Below are 15,819 nucleotides of genomic sequence, written 5' to 3' on the forward strand. Positions count from 1 at the left end.
TAGATGACATAAATCGCATGCATAATCTCAGGAGACAATCATTTTAAATCTTAATTGGCTGCCTTTTAAATATCATTTAAGGTCTCGTTTTGCCTGCCTCTCTCTCTCTAGTTAAGAAGGTGTTGTGTCAAAGTCTATTACCTTGCTGGACGTCTCGCCTCTAAGTTTTTTTTTAAAAAAATAGAACCATCAGCAGAGGTTTGAGAGGTCGATAAAGCTTTTAGATTTGGAGATGTTTTCAGGGAGCCCATTTCCTGCGGCTAAGGGTTGTTAATGGAGCTTAAGGAATTATCTTATGACTCGGGCTGGGAGAGCCGTATATTTCTTCGCTCCTGTTCCCTTGTCGAGGCTGAATATGCTCCTGTCAAACTCGCTTAATGAAAAGTAACGCGTCGCTGATTACAGTTTTATTTGGGCTCTATGTAAAAAGCACTGTTAATTTAGCATCCCCTCCTTTGTGTGTTTGAATTTGCCATGGCTGAATGATTTAGAGTCTCTCAGTTTCAAGCCGTTTCTCTATGATTTCCACCTCCCCCCCCACCCCCCACTCCCCCCTTTTCCTTCTCAGCCTGCCTTTATATTTCTGCTTTGCACAGCCATAGGAGCTGCCCGGCTTTCCCTTTCAGCCCCGTAGCCTCCTCTAAAGCAGCTGAACCTGATCTTTGACTTGTGCTATTGACTCAAACGGCAAAATTAATTTCTCACACTCTTTTGTTCACACTTTAAAAAAAAAGAAAAAAAAAAAAAGAAAAGCAACCTTTTTGAAAAGCCGCTGCATCTGACGGCTGATCCAGAGATAAGGCTCCTGTACCAAAGCAAGAACCATTTTCCCTTCCCCCTGATGAGCACGGTCCCACCCCAGGAGCGGAGATGCGTTGCTGCGGGCGCGTACCCGCCGCCGACCCGGTGCTGCGCGGCCGCGGCCTCAGCCCTGGGGGAATCGATAGGCTCCGGTGGTACAACGGGCATCGACTTGCTCAAACTTGCTTTATAACGACGGTGACGGGGAAATGAAAGGGTAAATGTTTAACCCGCTGTCCCTTCGGCTGCTGGTATTTCAGTGCGGCTGTGTTTTCCCCTCAGTGTTATCACCTTCATTTAATCCCTGGGGAGAGGGGCGGGGGCTGCCTCCCAAATGACGAGCTGACCACATCGCGTCGCAATGACGGGTGGTGACGGCGGGGGGGACGCGGCGCTCCGCGGAGCACGGGACACGTCTAAGGCCCTCGCACACTCACACACACTCGGCTGTTGCACTGGGGGCAGCGAGGACGAAGCCTCTCCCACCCCCATGGCCTCTATCGCAAGGAAGCCGAAGCCCAGCGAGAGGGAGACCTAATGTCCCCGCCGGGCCCTTGCACACGCAGGGAGGCTTGCACACGCAAACCTCCCGGCCTTAAAACCACCATCGCAGAAGGCGGCGGGATTTTTTCCCCGATCCCGCCTGCCTCCGCCAATGAGGGCAGGCTGAACACTCGCCTTTCCTCCCTTCCCTCTTCCTCTCCTCCTTCATCCCCACCTCCTCAGTTTGGCTGAGGAAATAATTTGCTTTGTCTAAAGGGTTTCAGAGGCGAAGCTCGCCGGCCGCCCAGGCTGCATTAAAATTCCTGCCGGCCCAGCCTTTAGCTGAGATCGCAGCTCCCCGGAGACTCCACTTTCGCTATTACTGTCAAGTACCCTTGACTCTTTATTTTTGCCCTTTTATCTATTACAACTAATTCGAGTTCTTTTGCCCTTTTCAGTTTAAGACATGGGCTTTCTGTAAAGCCTCCCCCTGCCACCGAGCTCTCCGGGTGCAGAGCCTTTAGAAATTGAGGGGTTTACTGTCAAAATGAAAATTTCACTTCAAATTATCTCGGCTGATGCACGTTTTCCAGGCCGGGGGCTCTTGTCTGAGCCTTTTGACAGCCAGATCAGCAGAGGGGTTCAGTGATCTCGATAATATCATCCAAGAGAGCGAAAGTCAATACAATGACAGGGAATATGACTGGATACAATCCAATTACTGCTGCTCCCAGAGAGGGGAAGGGCTTGATCTGATCTCCGCACCCGGATTCCTTTATTCAGTCTTTGCACTAACAGGTCTCGCTACAAACTTTGTGAGCTGGAGTGGGTTATATTTTGGCTGGGTGCTGTCTCGGTTACGTTTGGTTTTGCACGTATATATTCCGCATTGTATTCTTATTTATTTATTGGGGGGGGAGGCACAGGAGTGGGTTTGGCGAGGAGGCTTGGGGTTAAGAAAGTCTCTTCTGCTTGCCCAGTGTCAGCTAGGTGACTGGGGCTCTTTCTGTTTTCCCCCGCGGCGCCGGGCGCAGCAGCTCTGTGAGGGTTAGAGCGGCCTAGTTAAGCCGGGGTCTGCTAGCGCCTCGCAGTTTGTTTTCCAGCAGTTCTCCCCCTTTCCCAGTCCAAGGATCAGCAAAGTTTGGTCCTGTTTCCGGGGAAAGAAGGGATGTAATTTATACGCCCGGTATCTGTGTGGTGGATGGGCTGCGAATGCTCCTGAATCACACGTTGAGAGCGCTATCCCCCGCCCCCCTCGTTGTTGGCTGCACTCTATTTAATGTCAAAACGGTAAAGCATCTGTCCTGAAGTGCTGAAATATTCATGGCGGATCAGGGACTCTCCATACGGGCGGAGGAGCCGGGAAGCTAAAACGGTTCTTTAAAAGAGCAAATTTTCCATGTGAAGCAATTGCTCCCCCCGCCTCTCCCTCTCACCCCACCGGCCCGGGTGGCTGCCGGGGCTCAGCACTGCGCGGTAAAGCGCGGAGCATCCAAGCATGCCTCCCGCGGATCCTTCCTACAGCGACAGCGCGACGCTGAGTCTCCTCTCCCTGCAGCCTGTTGACAGTCCTTGGAATTACCGGACCCAGCTTCGAAGGGGAATTTTGATCCCTAAAAGATGTTTTGTTGCCCAATGCAAAACACCACCACTTGTGTTACCTCGGAAACAGACAATTTATTGGAGTGAACATACCTTTTAACATATTTTTTTTTCTTTTCTCAAGATAAATTTGTGCAGTAGGTGTAAACTTAGTAGAAGTGCTGTTTGTGAATTATATGCTAACAAGGAAATCAGGAGGAAAAACTCTCGGAAAGTCTTTATAACTAATGTTGGCATGCCTTAAATTAAATCTGAATTAAAATTTCCCGTTTGTAAACTTTCGGATGTAAACTTTTAAAAGTAGGTCTACGCTATAGCACGTGCTTCTTGGACATGGAATTAAATAACTTTCACGACATTGATCCCTTAAAGTCGCAGCCAGGAGAAATTCTTCAGAACAGCAATGACCGAAGTCTGTCCGTTGAACTGAGCAAACTGAACTTTAAATCCTCGGTTAAAAAAAAAAAAATAAAGAAGAAAAGTTTTATATTTAAATTTAAACTCTCGCAAGTCTCATTTCAGTGTAGCTGACTCTTCAAGCGCTCCAAAGTCCTCTGGCCCTCGGCGGGCTTGTTAGGAACAAAACATTTTGCTTCCTGATTTGGGAAAGGCCAGAAACTCTTTGTTTGAGTCATGGTGGGCCAGGTTTGAGAGCTGCCCCTTGAGCCCATTGGCGCCATTCCCCACAGCGCGTCCCAAGGCGCCTGTTTCCAGGATGGCTCCTTTGGTGGTGGCCCAGGATACTGTCGTGTTGCTCAGGGCTTGGTTCAAAGTACTGTGCCTGAACAGAGGGTCGTGAAACACCCCGTCCACCCAGTTCCTGAGGTTGGTGACCGGCGAATCCTGGTGCCTATCGATGACACTGACCGGGGCGGAGACGGCGGCGGCGGTGGCCGAACCCCCGGGCCGCTTCAGCATGCAGGAGGGGTACTCGGCCTGGTTGAGGGAGGTGGCGGTGTGCGCCAGGGACCAAATCCTGGGCTTCGCCTCCAGCAGCTGCTGCCCCTGCTGGAAGCACATTTTGGACTCGCAGCCGCGCTGCCTAGCGCCGAGTGGGTCGGGGCCGCACTCTTCCGCCGCCGGCTTCAGGCAGCTGCGCGCCCGCCCCGCTGCCGCCTCTTCTTCCTCCTCTTCCTCCCCGGCGGCGGCCGGCGGCTGCGGCATCTTGGCGGGGGGCTCTGCGGCCCGCGGCGGGTGGCTGCCGCTAGGGAGCGGGTGCGGGAGTGGGTGCGGAAAGGGCCGCCTCAGCTCGCACTCGGAGCTCTCCGACTCGGCGGCGTCCAGGTCCTCCAGGTCGCTGAGCTCCAGCTCCTTCTCCTCCTTGCCCGTGGGCTCTGCGGGGTGGGGGCAGGGGAAGGGACAGCAAAAACAAGACACACGGTCACTGCCGGCGCCGCGCTGCCCGCGGCCGCCCCCAGCAGCGGGGCCAGGCCCGCCCCGGGGGCGAGCGGGCGGCCGAGGCCTTAAGTGCCTGGTTTGGGCAGGATACCCTCGGCTTTCCCGCTCTTCATCGCCTCTTCCTGAGAGCCCTCTTCCTCCTCCTCCTCCTCTTCCTCGTAAGGCCGCTTCTCGTCCGAACACTTGTTCCGCGGGGGCCAAGTCATCTTGTTCTCCTTCTTGAGCCGCCGGCGGGCGTTGGCGAACCAGGTGGAGACCTGGGTGAGGGTCATCTTCGTGATGATGGCCAGCATGATCTTCTCGCCCTTGGTGGGGTAGGGGTTCTTGCGGTGCTCCTGCAGCCAGGCCTTCAGCGTGCTGGTTGTCTCCCGGGTGGCGTTCTTCCGCCGCGTCCCGCCGTCCATCGTGCCGTACCTGCGGACACAGGGGGCAAACCCGCAGCATGACACGGTGCCCTCACCCCCCACTTTCCCTCCGGCCATGCCCGACGCAGGGTCCCAGGGCCCCGGCACTGTCTGCTTGCCTATGGAATTCCCTGAGGTGCTGGACCAGAAAGCGGGGAAATGGGCAACGGCAGCTCAGCTTTAAGAGGGCGACTTGCCTCGAGAACTCAGGTCGAGGAAGGGCTCAGCTAATCCCCACTGTGCCATGGTGGTGGTGGTGGTGGTGGCAGGAGGGGTAAAGCACCTTGCCTTTATTGGTGGTGAAATCAGTGACAACGTTTGAGGCAGCAGGGAAATCCTGGCAGCTTACAAACACACAGAAATCCCACTTTCCTGCGGTCTGATCACCCCTTCCCAAGCAGAATATATCTGGGTGACCCCAGGGTGTAACTGTTAACAGAAATATATTTTCCCCTACTCCTTTTATTGGTAATCTCTCCTACCCTTTTGTTCCTGAAATTGTAGGAACCTAACGCAGATGACACTGGGCTGCGACTGAATATTTAATGCACATCTTCCAGGAAAGGTCATCGGCACCCAATGGGCCTCCGAGCCTGAAACGGTGCGTAAGTGGGCTTGTGCTGGTTCAAAACTAACACACGCACAGGGGATGCCCAGGCGCCTAAGCCTGCCTCCGCGCAGGGAAAGATAATTACCAAGGGAGAGGAGACCGGTGACCCCGCGCCTGCGGCCCTGCGCGAAAGGGGGCTCTTCGGAGGCGGCACGGCAGGGGCGGAGGGGGATGCCGGGCTGCGGGGAGGCAGGTCCGCGGCGGAGGGAGGATGGGCTGCTTACCTGTCGTACTGGTACTGGCTGAGGGTGTGATCGTAGGGGTAGTAGGCAGCCGCCGGGGCGATGCCCGCATGCGCAGACCCGCTCCCGTCCTTCGTCTCCAAACTGTTCTGTAAGAGACACCGCGCCGCCGCCCTCAGCCCCTGCCGCGGTGACCGACCGAGCCCCCCCCCGAGTCACGGGGAGGGTATAGGGAAGGGGGGGGAGTGGGGGAAGGACTTTTCCGAAGGCCCTCCGGCCGCGGCGGGCAGCGAGATCAATAGAGACATTAACTCTCGCTGCTAAGGCGCTAGGAAGAAAAAAGGGGGAAAACCCCCTAAGGCTGGCCGGGATGGGCGCATCAGTTTTTGACGAGCCGGGGTCTGAGACCACCCCTACCCCCCCAAACTACCCTCGCGGGCGGTCCCTCCGCACTCGGCCGCCACCGCCCGCGCCAGGCGCGACTTTTAATTGCGATACCGTGAGATCCGCGCAGGGCTTGAATAATTAATGACAGGGGGGTTGGCGGTGCCGGCCGGCGGGAGCGGGATGTCGCGAGGAAGGGGGAGGAAGAGAAGGAGGAGGAGAAGCGCCTGGGGCTGCCCCCACCGCGGAGAGGTACCGGCCACCGCTCCCGGGGAAGCGAGGACGGTCTGTCGGCCGTGCCGCCGGGGCGGCTTACCAAGGAGTAGAAGGCTGGAGCCTCGGTGCCGTAGGTCACGTAGTTTCCATATCCCTGGGGCCCGGCGTAGGGGCCGCCGTAGACCCCCAAGGCGGCGGCGGAGCTGAGTTCGTGCCGGGCGGTGGCGAGCAGGCGGCTCTCGTAAACCGGGCAGTACACCGGCGCCTGGGTGGGGGCCGCCGCCCCGCTTTCGGCCAGCGTCCGGCCGCTGGACTCGCAGCACGTCGTCAGGGAGTTGGTGCTCATCAGGAACTGGAGGGAAAGAGAGCGGCGCTGGGCGCGGGCGGGTTGATGGGGAAGGGGGTGACGACGGGGGACGACTGCCCAAAATAACTGAGTTCGGGTTTATATTTGTTATTTCTTATCAGGTCGCGGCTTTGGGGTGTCAACCCCCCTGCCTCTCCCCCCCCCCCCCCCCCTTCCGCGTTTTACTTCCATCAGCATAAACTGGAGGTTGCAGAGGTGCAAGTATTTTACCAGTCTACCCCCAACAACAACCACCACCCCCCTCCCCATGGCTCTGGGCGTTTAATCCTCTGTACCACGTCGCTCCAGCCCTTTGCATTGGAAAAACACCCAACTTTTCTGGTGCGCTCTCACAAGGCTGGGTTCACACCAGTTTTTTCCCCTTGCAGCACGCTTCCCATCTGCGTTTTTTAACCTTCCCCCACCCCCCCCAAATAACTCATGCATATTTATTTTGACTGCGAGTTTGTAGCAGCCACGCACGCATCTGTTATTAACCTGCTTGTTTAGAATATTCCATTATGCTCCCACGGTCCGGACCTCAGCACTTGCGTGTTTAATTGGTAAACTGTGTATTTAATCGGGAAACAGAAAAAAAGCGCTGGGGTCCAGGGGGAGGGGGATATCTGTAGCTTCTCTGCTCACTATTCCCACCTTTATAACCCTCCCTCCTCGTCATTATCACCCCTTAACACCCGAAATCCCGCGTGTTCCTCCCCGGCCAGGGTACCGCTCCCGCAACCCTGGGGAGGACCGCTGCGCCCTCAGCCCCGGCGGAAGTCATCAGTAAGGGCTGAGATTCAATCAGTTCCCGCTGGCAGGCAAAACATTCTTACCTGGGGTGCAGAGGAGTAAGGATAGCCAAACTGAGGATATGACATGGTACAGAGGCTCCCGGTTATCTAGAAACAAGGCGAGACGTCTGATCTGCACGCTATTGCAGCCTGGCTCTGCTCTGTTGTACCAATTGATTGGTAACCACAGGTCCCTAGATGCTTATAGGACGAAGCAGAAAACCACATTTAATTTATTTACATGAAATGTTAAACTTTCTTTCTTTCTTTTTTTTTTCTTTTTTTTTTTTTTTAATAACCGGAGGGGAAAAACTAACAATAAAAAAGATGCACAGTGATTTTAGCACCTTCCCCTCTACACCTACGAAACAAAAATTATTGTTACTCGTGGGCTCTAAGGCTGGTAAACATGACGGCAGAAATACATAGTTTGTACCCACGGAAAAATAAAAGGGGCAAGGGGGGTAGACAAAAGCGATAAAAATACATCAGTTCAGAAGCACGTTGTTTTAAAAGAGCCGAGCCTCTGACGTCACTTAAAGGCTATTCAGATTAACCTGCCTGGAAGTTTAACATTCATTTTTGGGACCCTTTCCCCTGGCGTGGAAAAGAGAGTCTCGGCATCCCTCTTAACAGGAGCGAAACCTTCCCTAACAGGAGCGAAAGTTTGGAAAGCTCTCCGGCACAGGCTGCCTTCAGCATCTCCATGGATTTCTGCGGGGAAGGGAAGGACTGGGTTTAATCTGAAGGATCAATGTTGTATTAGCTAAGATTTCCCCCACCCTCCTTAGTCACTGAAGAGCTGGTAAGCACTTTTAATTAGAAATTAATTAATGAGCAGCTGCTTCTTCCCACCCCACAATAATAATTAGTCTCAATTACAAACAAGACATATGAAGGGACACACGACTGAGTCTTCATTTAAGATTTAATCAACAGTTAAAATTAGCGCTACCGCTGACAATAAAGCACATGACATGGCAATCCTTGCTTTGCTTTTCGGCTTTTATTCCCGACGTGTGATTACAGGTAGGAAACCCTACAAGCGTATTCCGGGGAATGATTGAAAGGACGTGACTTTTCACGTTAGAACTGCTTTGATCCCATCGCAAAGCAATGCTAGAAAAGCCAACCTTTGGCGGGGCGAGGGCCCTAGCCAGCCTGCCTAGGCTCAGAGGTGCGCACAGCTGGACTGAGGAGGGGGAGAGTGGAGGGAGAAGGGAGTACCCCTCAAAGGTGCCAAGTGTTGTCTCTCACCCACGAGCATCCACCTTTTTCTTGGTGTTTCGGTGCTTCCCCGGGATTCCCTGAGAGAAAGAAGGGCTGAAAAAGGGTCTAACCTTCATCACTCCCTTCTCCTTCCCAACACACACTGCCGCTGACAGCAGCCTTCCTATACTTTGGGGGTTGAGGAAGCCCCTTCCCCAGGCAGGCAGCATCCCACCCGGGGCGGGGCAGGCTCCGTGTAGCGGCCGTCGGAGGAAGACGCTTCGGCCACCTCCGCCGTCCGGCAGCCCCAGAATCTCCCTCCGACGGCCAGCTACCTCCGGGCCAGGGCTAGTAGTCAGCAGTCGGGCGGGTGGAGGAAGCTCCGGAGTCAGCTCCGAGGCTAAAGCCGGGCTGCTGGTGCAGTTGAATGCTGCCTCGTGGTGTGCAGACTTGCTCAGAGAGATTCCTGGGTTCAGACATGTGAATAGCCCCAGGGTCACACTCTAATTAATGATGATGTTCTCTTCTTCTCCCCAGCTGGAAGACTGCCTCCCAGAAACGAATCTGCCCACACTGACAGCTCGATTGAGGGTGATTGATGACTATCTGGAGACCACAGTACACATAATATAATATCTGCTGCGTAATTGCTTTAATTTACAGATGAAAATACTAGTTCTCGGATTGAGTTAGACTACAACGAGCAGCGTTTTATGGCGCTTTAGAGTGTTTGCAAATAAAAGATATCAGACACACTACATGCAAATTATCCTGACAGCTCACTATCTGTAGCCGGGAGAAACGTATAGAAAAAGGGAATCAAGTGACATAAATAATCGGTTTGGAATTCTGCATTGATTTTTTTCAGGGGAAGATAGTGCTTTTTCTTTCCTCACCTGAAATGCTAGTATCCTTTTTTTTTTTTTTTTTTTTTTTTTTTTCCCTGGGAATATTACTAACTTAGCCACTGGGTTTCTTTGACAGAAGCGCTCCTTTATTCCTCCTGCTCCCCCGATGCTGCCAGGATACAACGATACTTTTAGTTACTCCCTACGACAGGCTTCCTCCTCTGCGAGGTGCTGAGGGGCTGTGGTATTGTTTTGGAAGAAAAGGCACCCAGTGTTTGCACAAAGGTCTGCACGAAGCCTCTGGTGCTGCTTGCTCTACCTCCCCCACGGGGTGCGCTGAGGAGGGGGAAGTAAGAGGCAGTGGGGGGGATATTTAAACCCTAGAGTATAACTCACCGGTGCTAGGGGAGAGAACAGTTGCTCTTATCTCAAGAGCAGCTCGGTGTAAAGCACTATAATTAGCTGGGAGTGCTAGAGCAGTGCCTGCAGAAGTCCTCCCAGTTTTCCAGGCTACAGTTTGGAAGATGTCCTGGTGGTGTGGTTTGTTCCCCACCCCCCAACCCCCCTCTTCTTTTCCTTCCCTCTTTTGATAATACCGCAGATGTCAACTCCGCAGTGGCCCACAGAACACTCCAGGTTTTGATATTTAGATGAGTCTATTAAACTTTAAAATACAAGGTGAAATTCAATATTTATAGTCCTTGTCTATTTTTATAGCCCAGTTGTCTTTCACTGTGCCATGCAAATACTCCGGTGCCCATTTTTGCACCGAACTTTCCTGTATTAATCATGATAATTATTTGTCATTTTTCTTTGCAGCCTGCCTGCTCTCTTACTTTACCCCCGGTCAGCTTTGTGTCAGTTCCAATCTCTATTCCCTAGAAAGCAGTCATTAAAAAAAAGCCCATCAAAACAAAACAACAAGAGGAAAGCTTAATAACCTTAAACACTTCATAACTTTAAACGCTAAAAGCTGACATTACATCTTCCTCCTGCATTTAAGTCCTGTTTAACGTACAATCTACAAATAATGGCCCCTTGTTGCTAAGAAATTCCACACAACTATATTTCATACTGAATTTTTAGTGCCCGAACAAACACACAGTAAGCCCCACAATGATTCAAAACAACCCTTGTGGTTCCCACACATAAACAACGTACCCCTGTTCAAATCCACGCAAAGACGCTTAATGCTGTGGGCTATATCCTTAAGCATTTGGAAAATGCAAGTCTTTGCTATGCAATAAAAATTGATCCTTGCCAAAGCCCCTTTCCTGTACCAATTTGCTTTCTCCAAAGTTTCAGAGAGGAAACCCACCGCGATCAATAGGGAGAGTTCCCATTCTGCAAGGGCCAGCCTGCACGCCCTGGCAAGCAGGTATTTTGCAGCTAAAGCCCACCAAGCCTATCTTCGAGTGTTAGGTTTCTCTTCTCCCAGCACCTGAAGCCAACGTTCATACAAGTTCTATCACAAAAGCATAGAACGAGGAGGAAACGCTGCGGTGCTGGAGCAGGCCACAGCAGGTAAACCCGAGAGCCTCTTCGGGACTAAGGCTTTGATGGACGTCTTCAGGGACCTGATCTAGAGGAAGTTAATGCAGCTACACTTTTATTATCTGCGTTTTCATTGCCTTCTCTTTTGGAGGAGTTATTGCCACTCCTGGAAATATTTCAGAGACTGAATTTGCTTATGGGCTATACAGACTTTAGCGAGCTCATGCAGTCTGCTTGGCTTTGTTTTCACCTTCCAGATTTAAAGCAATCTTGACACCGCCTGACAAACGCTGTGAAGCTCTACATGTTGCCCATTTGGGATGTGACATGGAACCGAAGGCAGCCTGCAACATTTTGAAGTAGATTAGCTCCCACAAAGTCGCTATCGACAGTAAATACGATTGTGTGTTTTTTTCTTTTCCTGAGCCCATCTGAGGTGCAATCACATCTCCCGCACTCCGTGTGGAGGGACAGCGAACTCCTGCTGCCGACCCGCGGAGCCCCGCGGTGGCCGGCGGAGCTGTGGTGACAAACCGGACAGTTGCATAAGGAGGCGCCGCTAATTAATTTGCCTAGATTACAGCCACGCGTAAAAACAGTCGTTCGAAGCTACCCCTTTTAAATGCTCTCATTTTGTAAATCTCCAATCCCCTTGGCAAACGATCTAGATTAAGGCAGAAAGGCCTCACATGCTCATTCTGTTCTTTGTATTTATTAACTTTCGCACTTAAGAACTAGAGCCAACACATGCTCTTCCTCTCTCACACACACAAAACTTTTCCCCAATGGAAGCAATCGCTGCGCCCCGGGCAGCTACCGCACGGATCGGAGGACCCTACAAACGCCTTTACCTGCTCGTTGCACAGCACCGCGACAGCGCTCTTACTAGCCAAGCAAAGCCCGTCCAGGGCTTCCCGTTCCAGCTGCGGCTCCCCCAGCGCCTCGGAGCCGCGGGCACTTCAAGCCTTTGGGCTCTCTGGCAGCGGACAGCTGGAACACGCTGCCCTGCGGAGATCAAACTTTCCTACTCGCAAGGTCACATTCTGTGCCTTTGAAAGTTTGCCCTAAAATCCAGAAGTTTGACTCGGTGCCTTACCTTAGCGCTCGCTGAATATCATATCCACACCCCTTTCCCAAGATATAACACACATATGGTAAAACACATTGCCCTCTGTCCTAGGTAAAGATTGCACAAAGCCAAGTGATTCATCACAGGTAGTTTCTCTTCCCTCCAGCAGTTCGTTTTCAGCTGCTAAAGCAGGCTCTGAAGAAGGGAGGGGGGGGGCATAAACCCCACCGCTCCCACCCACCCCCCGCTTCCATAGAGACACACACACACACACACAAGCAGCACCACCAAAACAAGGATAAAATGTTTACCTGCGATCACGCCAGGCTCCAGCTAAAGCCTCGTCGGGCTGGCGGTGCCATGGCAGAGCTCCTCTCCTCCCGCCCGCGCCGGGTGCCGTGGCGGGGGCTCCGGGGGGCCGCGGCGGGCATGTCCGGGTGCGCGGCACCGGTGCGGAGCGGTGCGGAGCGGTGCGGAGCGGTGCGGAGCAGCCGGTCCCCCGGCACCGCCGCCTCGCTACCCCTGCGCTGCACCAGAGTGACGTGCGTGCGAGCAGCTCCGCCGGCCGCACGCTGCCCCACCGGTTAACACTTTCCAAGGCGGCCAAGCACTCCGCTTCCAACTTTTCCCGTTTTAAACCAGAAGCAGCCAGCACCCGCTTGCTTCCGCGGGTTATAAACCGCGTCTGGGGCGTGGGGGACACCGTAATTAATAACAGGTTAGTAAAATTAGTGCTGCCACGCCGATGGTTGTCCTTGTTGCCAGCAATAATTGCATTGATTCTGGAAGGACACGAATGTCCTCCATTTAACCTAATGATCTGCGGGTTGCACACTCTGTAAGGCAGCCGTAGCGTTGATTAACTGCGCGCACCTCTGAACTGCCATTTATCTCTGCGAGTCACGACTGAGAGGAGCTAAACTTGCAGCAACTCTCCCCGCCGCTCCTGCCGCCTTTGTTTCCCTCCCGGGTGAGGAGGCGGGCTGGGACGCCAGCGCCAGCCCTGCGCGCAGGAGATGGGCACCTCACCTGGCCACCCACCGGGTGCAGCTGTACTCGGGGCCCCGAGGCAGCGCGGCAGAGCCGGCCGCTCCGGGGATGCCCCGGGGGCTGCGTGGGCCAGCCCCCCCCCCCCCCCCCCCCGCCGAGGGGGGTCAGGGGAGGCGGTGCGGCGGCAACCGGCACCAGGGACCCGCTCCCTATAGCGCCCCGGGGCCCGGCCCGCGGCCCGCAGCCCGCAGCCTGCCCTGGGCTGTCCAGCACCGGGGCTTCCTCCAAGCGGGCAGGTCGGTGCTGGAGCGCTTGCTACCGGCTACCCTCTCCGTCCTCCTGCGCCTCCCGCTCGCCCGCCCGTCCCGTCCAGGGTCAGTGGCAGGCTGCCGTCGCTCTCTCCTGTGGGGAAGCTATTGGGGCCTGAAGCTGGGCTCGCTGGCAGCGAGCTCCCTGTCCCGAACGCCTTTCCCGGTGTGCAGCCCCGTGCTGTCCGCTTTCAGCCTCTTCCCCACTAGCTCTGTCTTCTCACCTCAGGCACCCGCGGGGGCCGGGCGTGCGCGAAGTTTTACCTCGCAGCCCGTACTTTTCTTAATTGTTCGCTCAGCAGGAAAAGTGGACAAATGGGGATTGACAGAAGGGGGAGGAGGGATCAATATCATTCCTATTTGAAGGCGTAAGCCTCGGCAGACGTCTCAGTAAGGCAGAGGAGAAGAAAAGGGAATATTATATCCTACCTAATTAAGCGAAGACAAAGAGGTGTGGGGAGAGAGGTTCAGGAGAGGTGGGGTGGCAACGGGAATTTTTAATCCGGTGTCTTCCCACTGTAACCACCAAGGCTGAACAGTAACGTTAATGGGGAACATCTGTACATCGACAGATTTATTCTTGCCAGGGCTCTTTCATGCCCGTGTCATTTGCATGGACCCGTGCTCGTAATGTTCGATACACGCCGCACCTTGTACTGCAACGACAGGGTAATTGCAGGATGAACCTTGAAACTGGGAAATCCTCTTCTGTTTCCCCTTTCTTCCTTCTCGGGTTGCCCTTGCAGCTTCCAAGGCGGGGAGACCGCACGGAGAAAGAAAACGTGAGCCTTCTCCCGATCCGCACTTGTAAACAGAAAGCCAATCATGCAGCGAGCCTTTGCATTTTAAAGCCGAATGACAGCCCCGTCGCGACTTGGAGTCCGCCGATCCTGGCCAGGCGGGGGGTGGGGGGGGACCACTGGCTGGGACGCGGGCACCGCTTAGCTCCCCGATACCCCCGGGGCTCCCACCCGGGAGCGCTGCCCGCGGCCCGGCCCCTCGGATCTGGGCTTGCCCTTCCTTCCCCTTGGAGGCCAGTCCCGTTGGCGCTGTCGCGTGCTCCGGCCCGGCCGGCCTCCCAGCCCAGCCCCGCTGCGGGGCTGCGGACCGGTCCCCGGGGCAGCGCCTGGCCTAAAGAGAGAACTCTCCTCAGCCCAGAGCCTCGTCCCACTGACCGAACTCCTGTTTTAGAGCGTGGGGTGACACCATCCTCCCCCCGGAGGTGACACCTCTCCCCTGGCCCAAATGAACTTCAGGGGTCCGGGACCCCTGCTGGATGCAGCTGCCCCCCCCCCCCCCCCCCCCGAAATGTGCTACTATGTTCAGGGGCAGGAGGCATCTTTCAGAAATATTTTTTTTATATTAATGGCTACCACTACTATCAAAAGAGAATGTGTACCTTTTGAAATGTAACAACCTCAGTTCCATGGATCAACACGTTTCACTACTGCAGCGATGGTGAAAGGAAAAGAGCAGAACCTTGAGTCTGCCTCTTCCCATTTGCTCGTGGAGACCAGCACACCTTGGGAATTGCTGCCCATCATCACTTTGACCTGCGTACACCAGAAAACAAGATGGCTTTCCAACAAAGACTGGCCTAACCAGTCAGGAGGGTGGCCAGACTGAGTCTAGTGGGAATCCCAGGAGACATGCAGGCAGGACAAGTGTAGTGGCATGATGGACACAAGCACAGGGGGAACTAATACATCTGGGAAAGTGCTTGGAACCAGAGGAGAGGTTTTTGGGAACACTCCCAAAGTATTATGGGCTAGAGTCTATGGCTGGAAGGGCATTTGTAGAGTTTGCTTGATGTTTGTGACGTTACAGATTTTCTTTTTCCCTCTCTTTCTGGAAACGACCATTAGTGTTAAGGTTTCAACCATTTTTAATATTTGAACTATTACAAGGTGCTCTTTTCACTGTAGAAATGGGATTGGTCCTGTCTGTCCTGGCATTCTTTGGCATTCTTTCCCATTTCTGTAGCTAGATCAATGCCATCTCTGCTGTGAAAAGGCCATTATTAAAAGACATCAAGTGGTTAAACCCCTTAATTTTCCATGTCATTAGACAAACAGCCCTGGTGATAGCACCACATATTTCCATTCAGAAAGGGAATAGCATTTAATTTTGAGTGTCAATTTCTGCAGCATTGTGGCTGTTCTTTGAAGACCTACAGTCTAAGAGATCAGGTGGGAGAAAATGCTAGCTTACTTTTTTTGCCTTGATTTTCCTGTAGAGGTTACTAAGCCACACTTAGTCAAGCGATAATATACTAATGTTTGTCTCTCAAGTCATGCACACTATGGAGGTCATAGAAGAACATTAGCTTAATCATGAAACCTCTGGGAAGATTTACATAACTAGAATAATTTCATGGGAAAGCCGATGTAATTCAGAATGTAGTAAATACATGAGTAGGAATCAGATTTTCACTGAAGCTATTTTTGTCCTTATCTGTTTGGGTGCCAAGTTTTGTGCTAGCCTTGGAGCAGCGAGGTTTGTCTTAATGTGAAGGCATCCTTACAGGTGCATTTCCTTTCCTTTTCTTACATTCAATTCATTATGTGATGTTCAAAAGACTGATACACATTAGAAAACCTTTAGGCATTTCAGCGTAAAAGGAATGGTTTATTAAAAGGATGGGTTATTACTTTGAACAATGACTTCAGTGTGTACGTTTA

The 15,819-nt window shown here is 53.3% G+C and overlaps 2 protein-coding genes across 3 annotated transcripts; one reads left to right on the forward strand and one right to left on the reverse strand.

Annotated features, from left to right (window-relative positions):
- Window positions 1-2,942: 2,942 nt before the first annotated feature.
- IRX4 (iroquois homeobox 4) lies at window positions 2,943-12,463 on the reverse strand. Of its 2 annotated transcripts, none has more exons than XM_065667797.1 (6): window positions 12,152-12,463; window positions 7,263-7,328; window positions 6,181-6,432; window positions 5,523-5,629; window positions 4,376-4,698; window positions 2,943-4,220 (listed from the first exon to the last, which is right to left on the reverse strand). In XM_065667797.1, the coding sequence occupies exons 2-6, from the start codon at window positions 7,305-7,307 to the stop codon at window positions 3,460-3,462; spliced, it is 1,488 nt and encodes a 495-aa protein (XP_065523869.1). In that variant the 5' UTR covers window positions 7,308-7,328; window positions 12,152-12,463; the 3' UTR covers window positions 2,943-3,459. The 2 variants fall into 2 exon arrangements, with proteins under 2 accessions (XP_065523869.1, XP_065523868.1); XM_065667796.1 differs by having other exon boundaries at window positions 7,263-7,421.
- Window positions 12,464-13,818: 1,355 nt separating this feature from the next.
- On the forward strand, window positions 13,819-14,364 carry LOC136009046 (putative uncharacterized protein FLJ46214). Its single transcript, XM_065669131.1, has one exon. It carries the CDS (start codon window positions 13,819-13,821, stop codon window positions 14,362-14,364), a length of 546 nt encoding a protein of 181 aa, XP_065525203.1.
- The last annotated feature ends 1,455 nt before the right edge of the window (window positions 14,365-15,819 follow it).

The sequence above is a fragment of the Lathamus discolor genome, chromosome 2 (genome assembly GCF_037157495.1).
Source record: "Lathamus discolor isolate bLatDis1 chromosome 2, bLatDis1.hap1, whole genome shotgun sequence".
In the NCBI taxonomy this organism is placed as follows: Eukaryota; Metazoa; Chordata; class Aves; order Psittaciformes; family Psittacidae; genus Lathamus; species Lathamus discolor.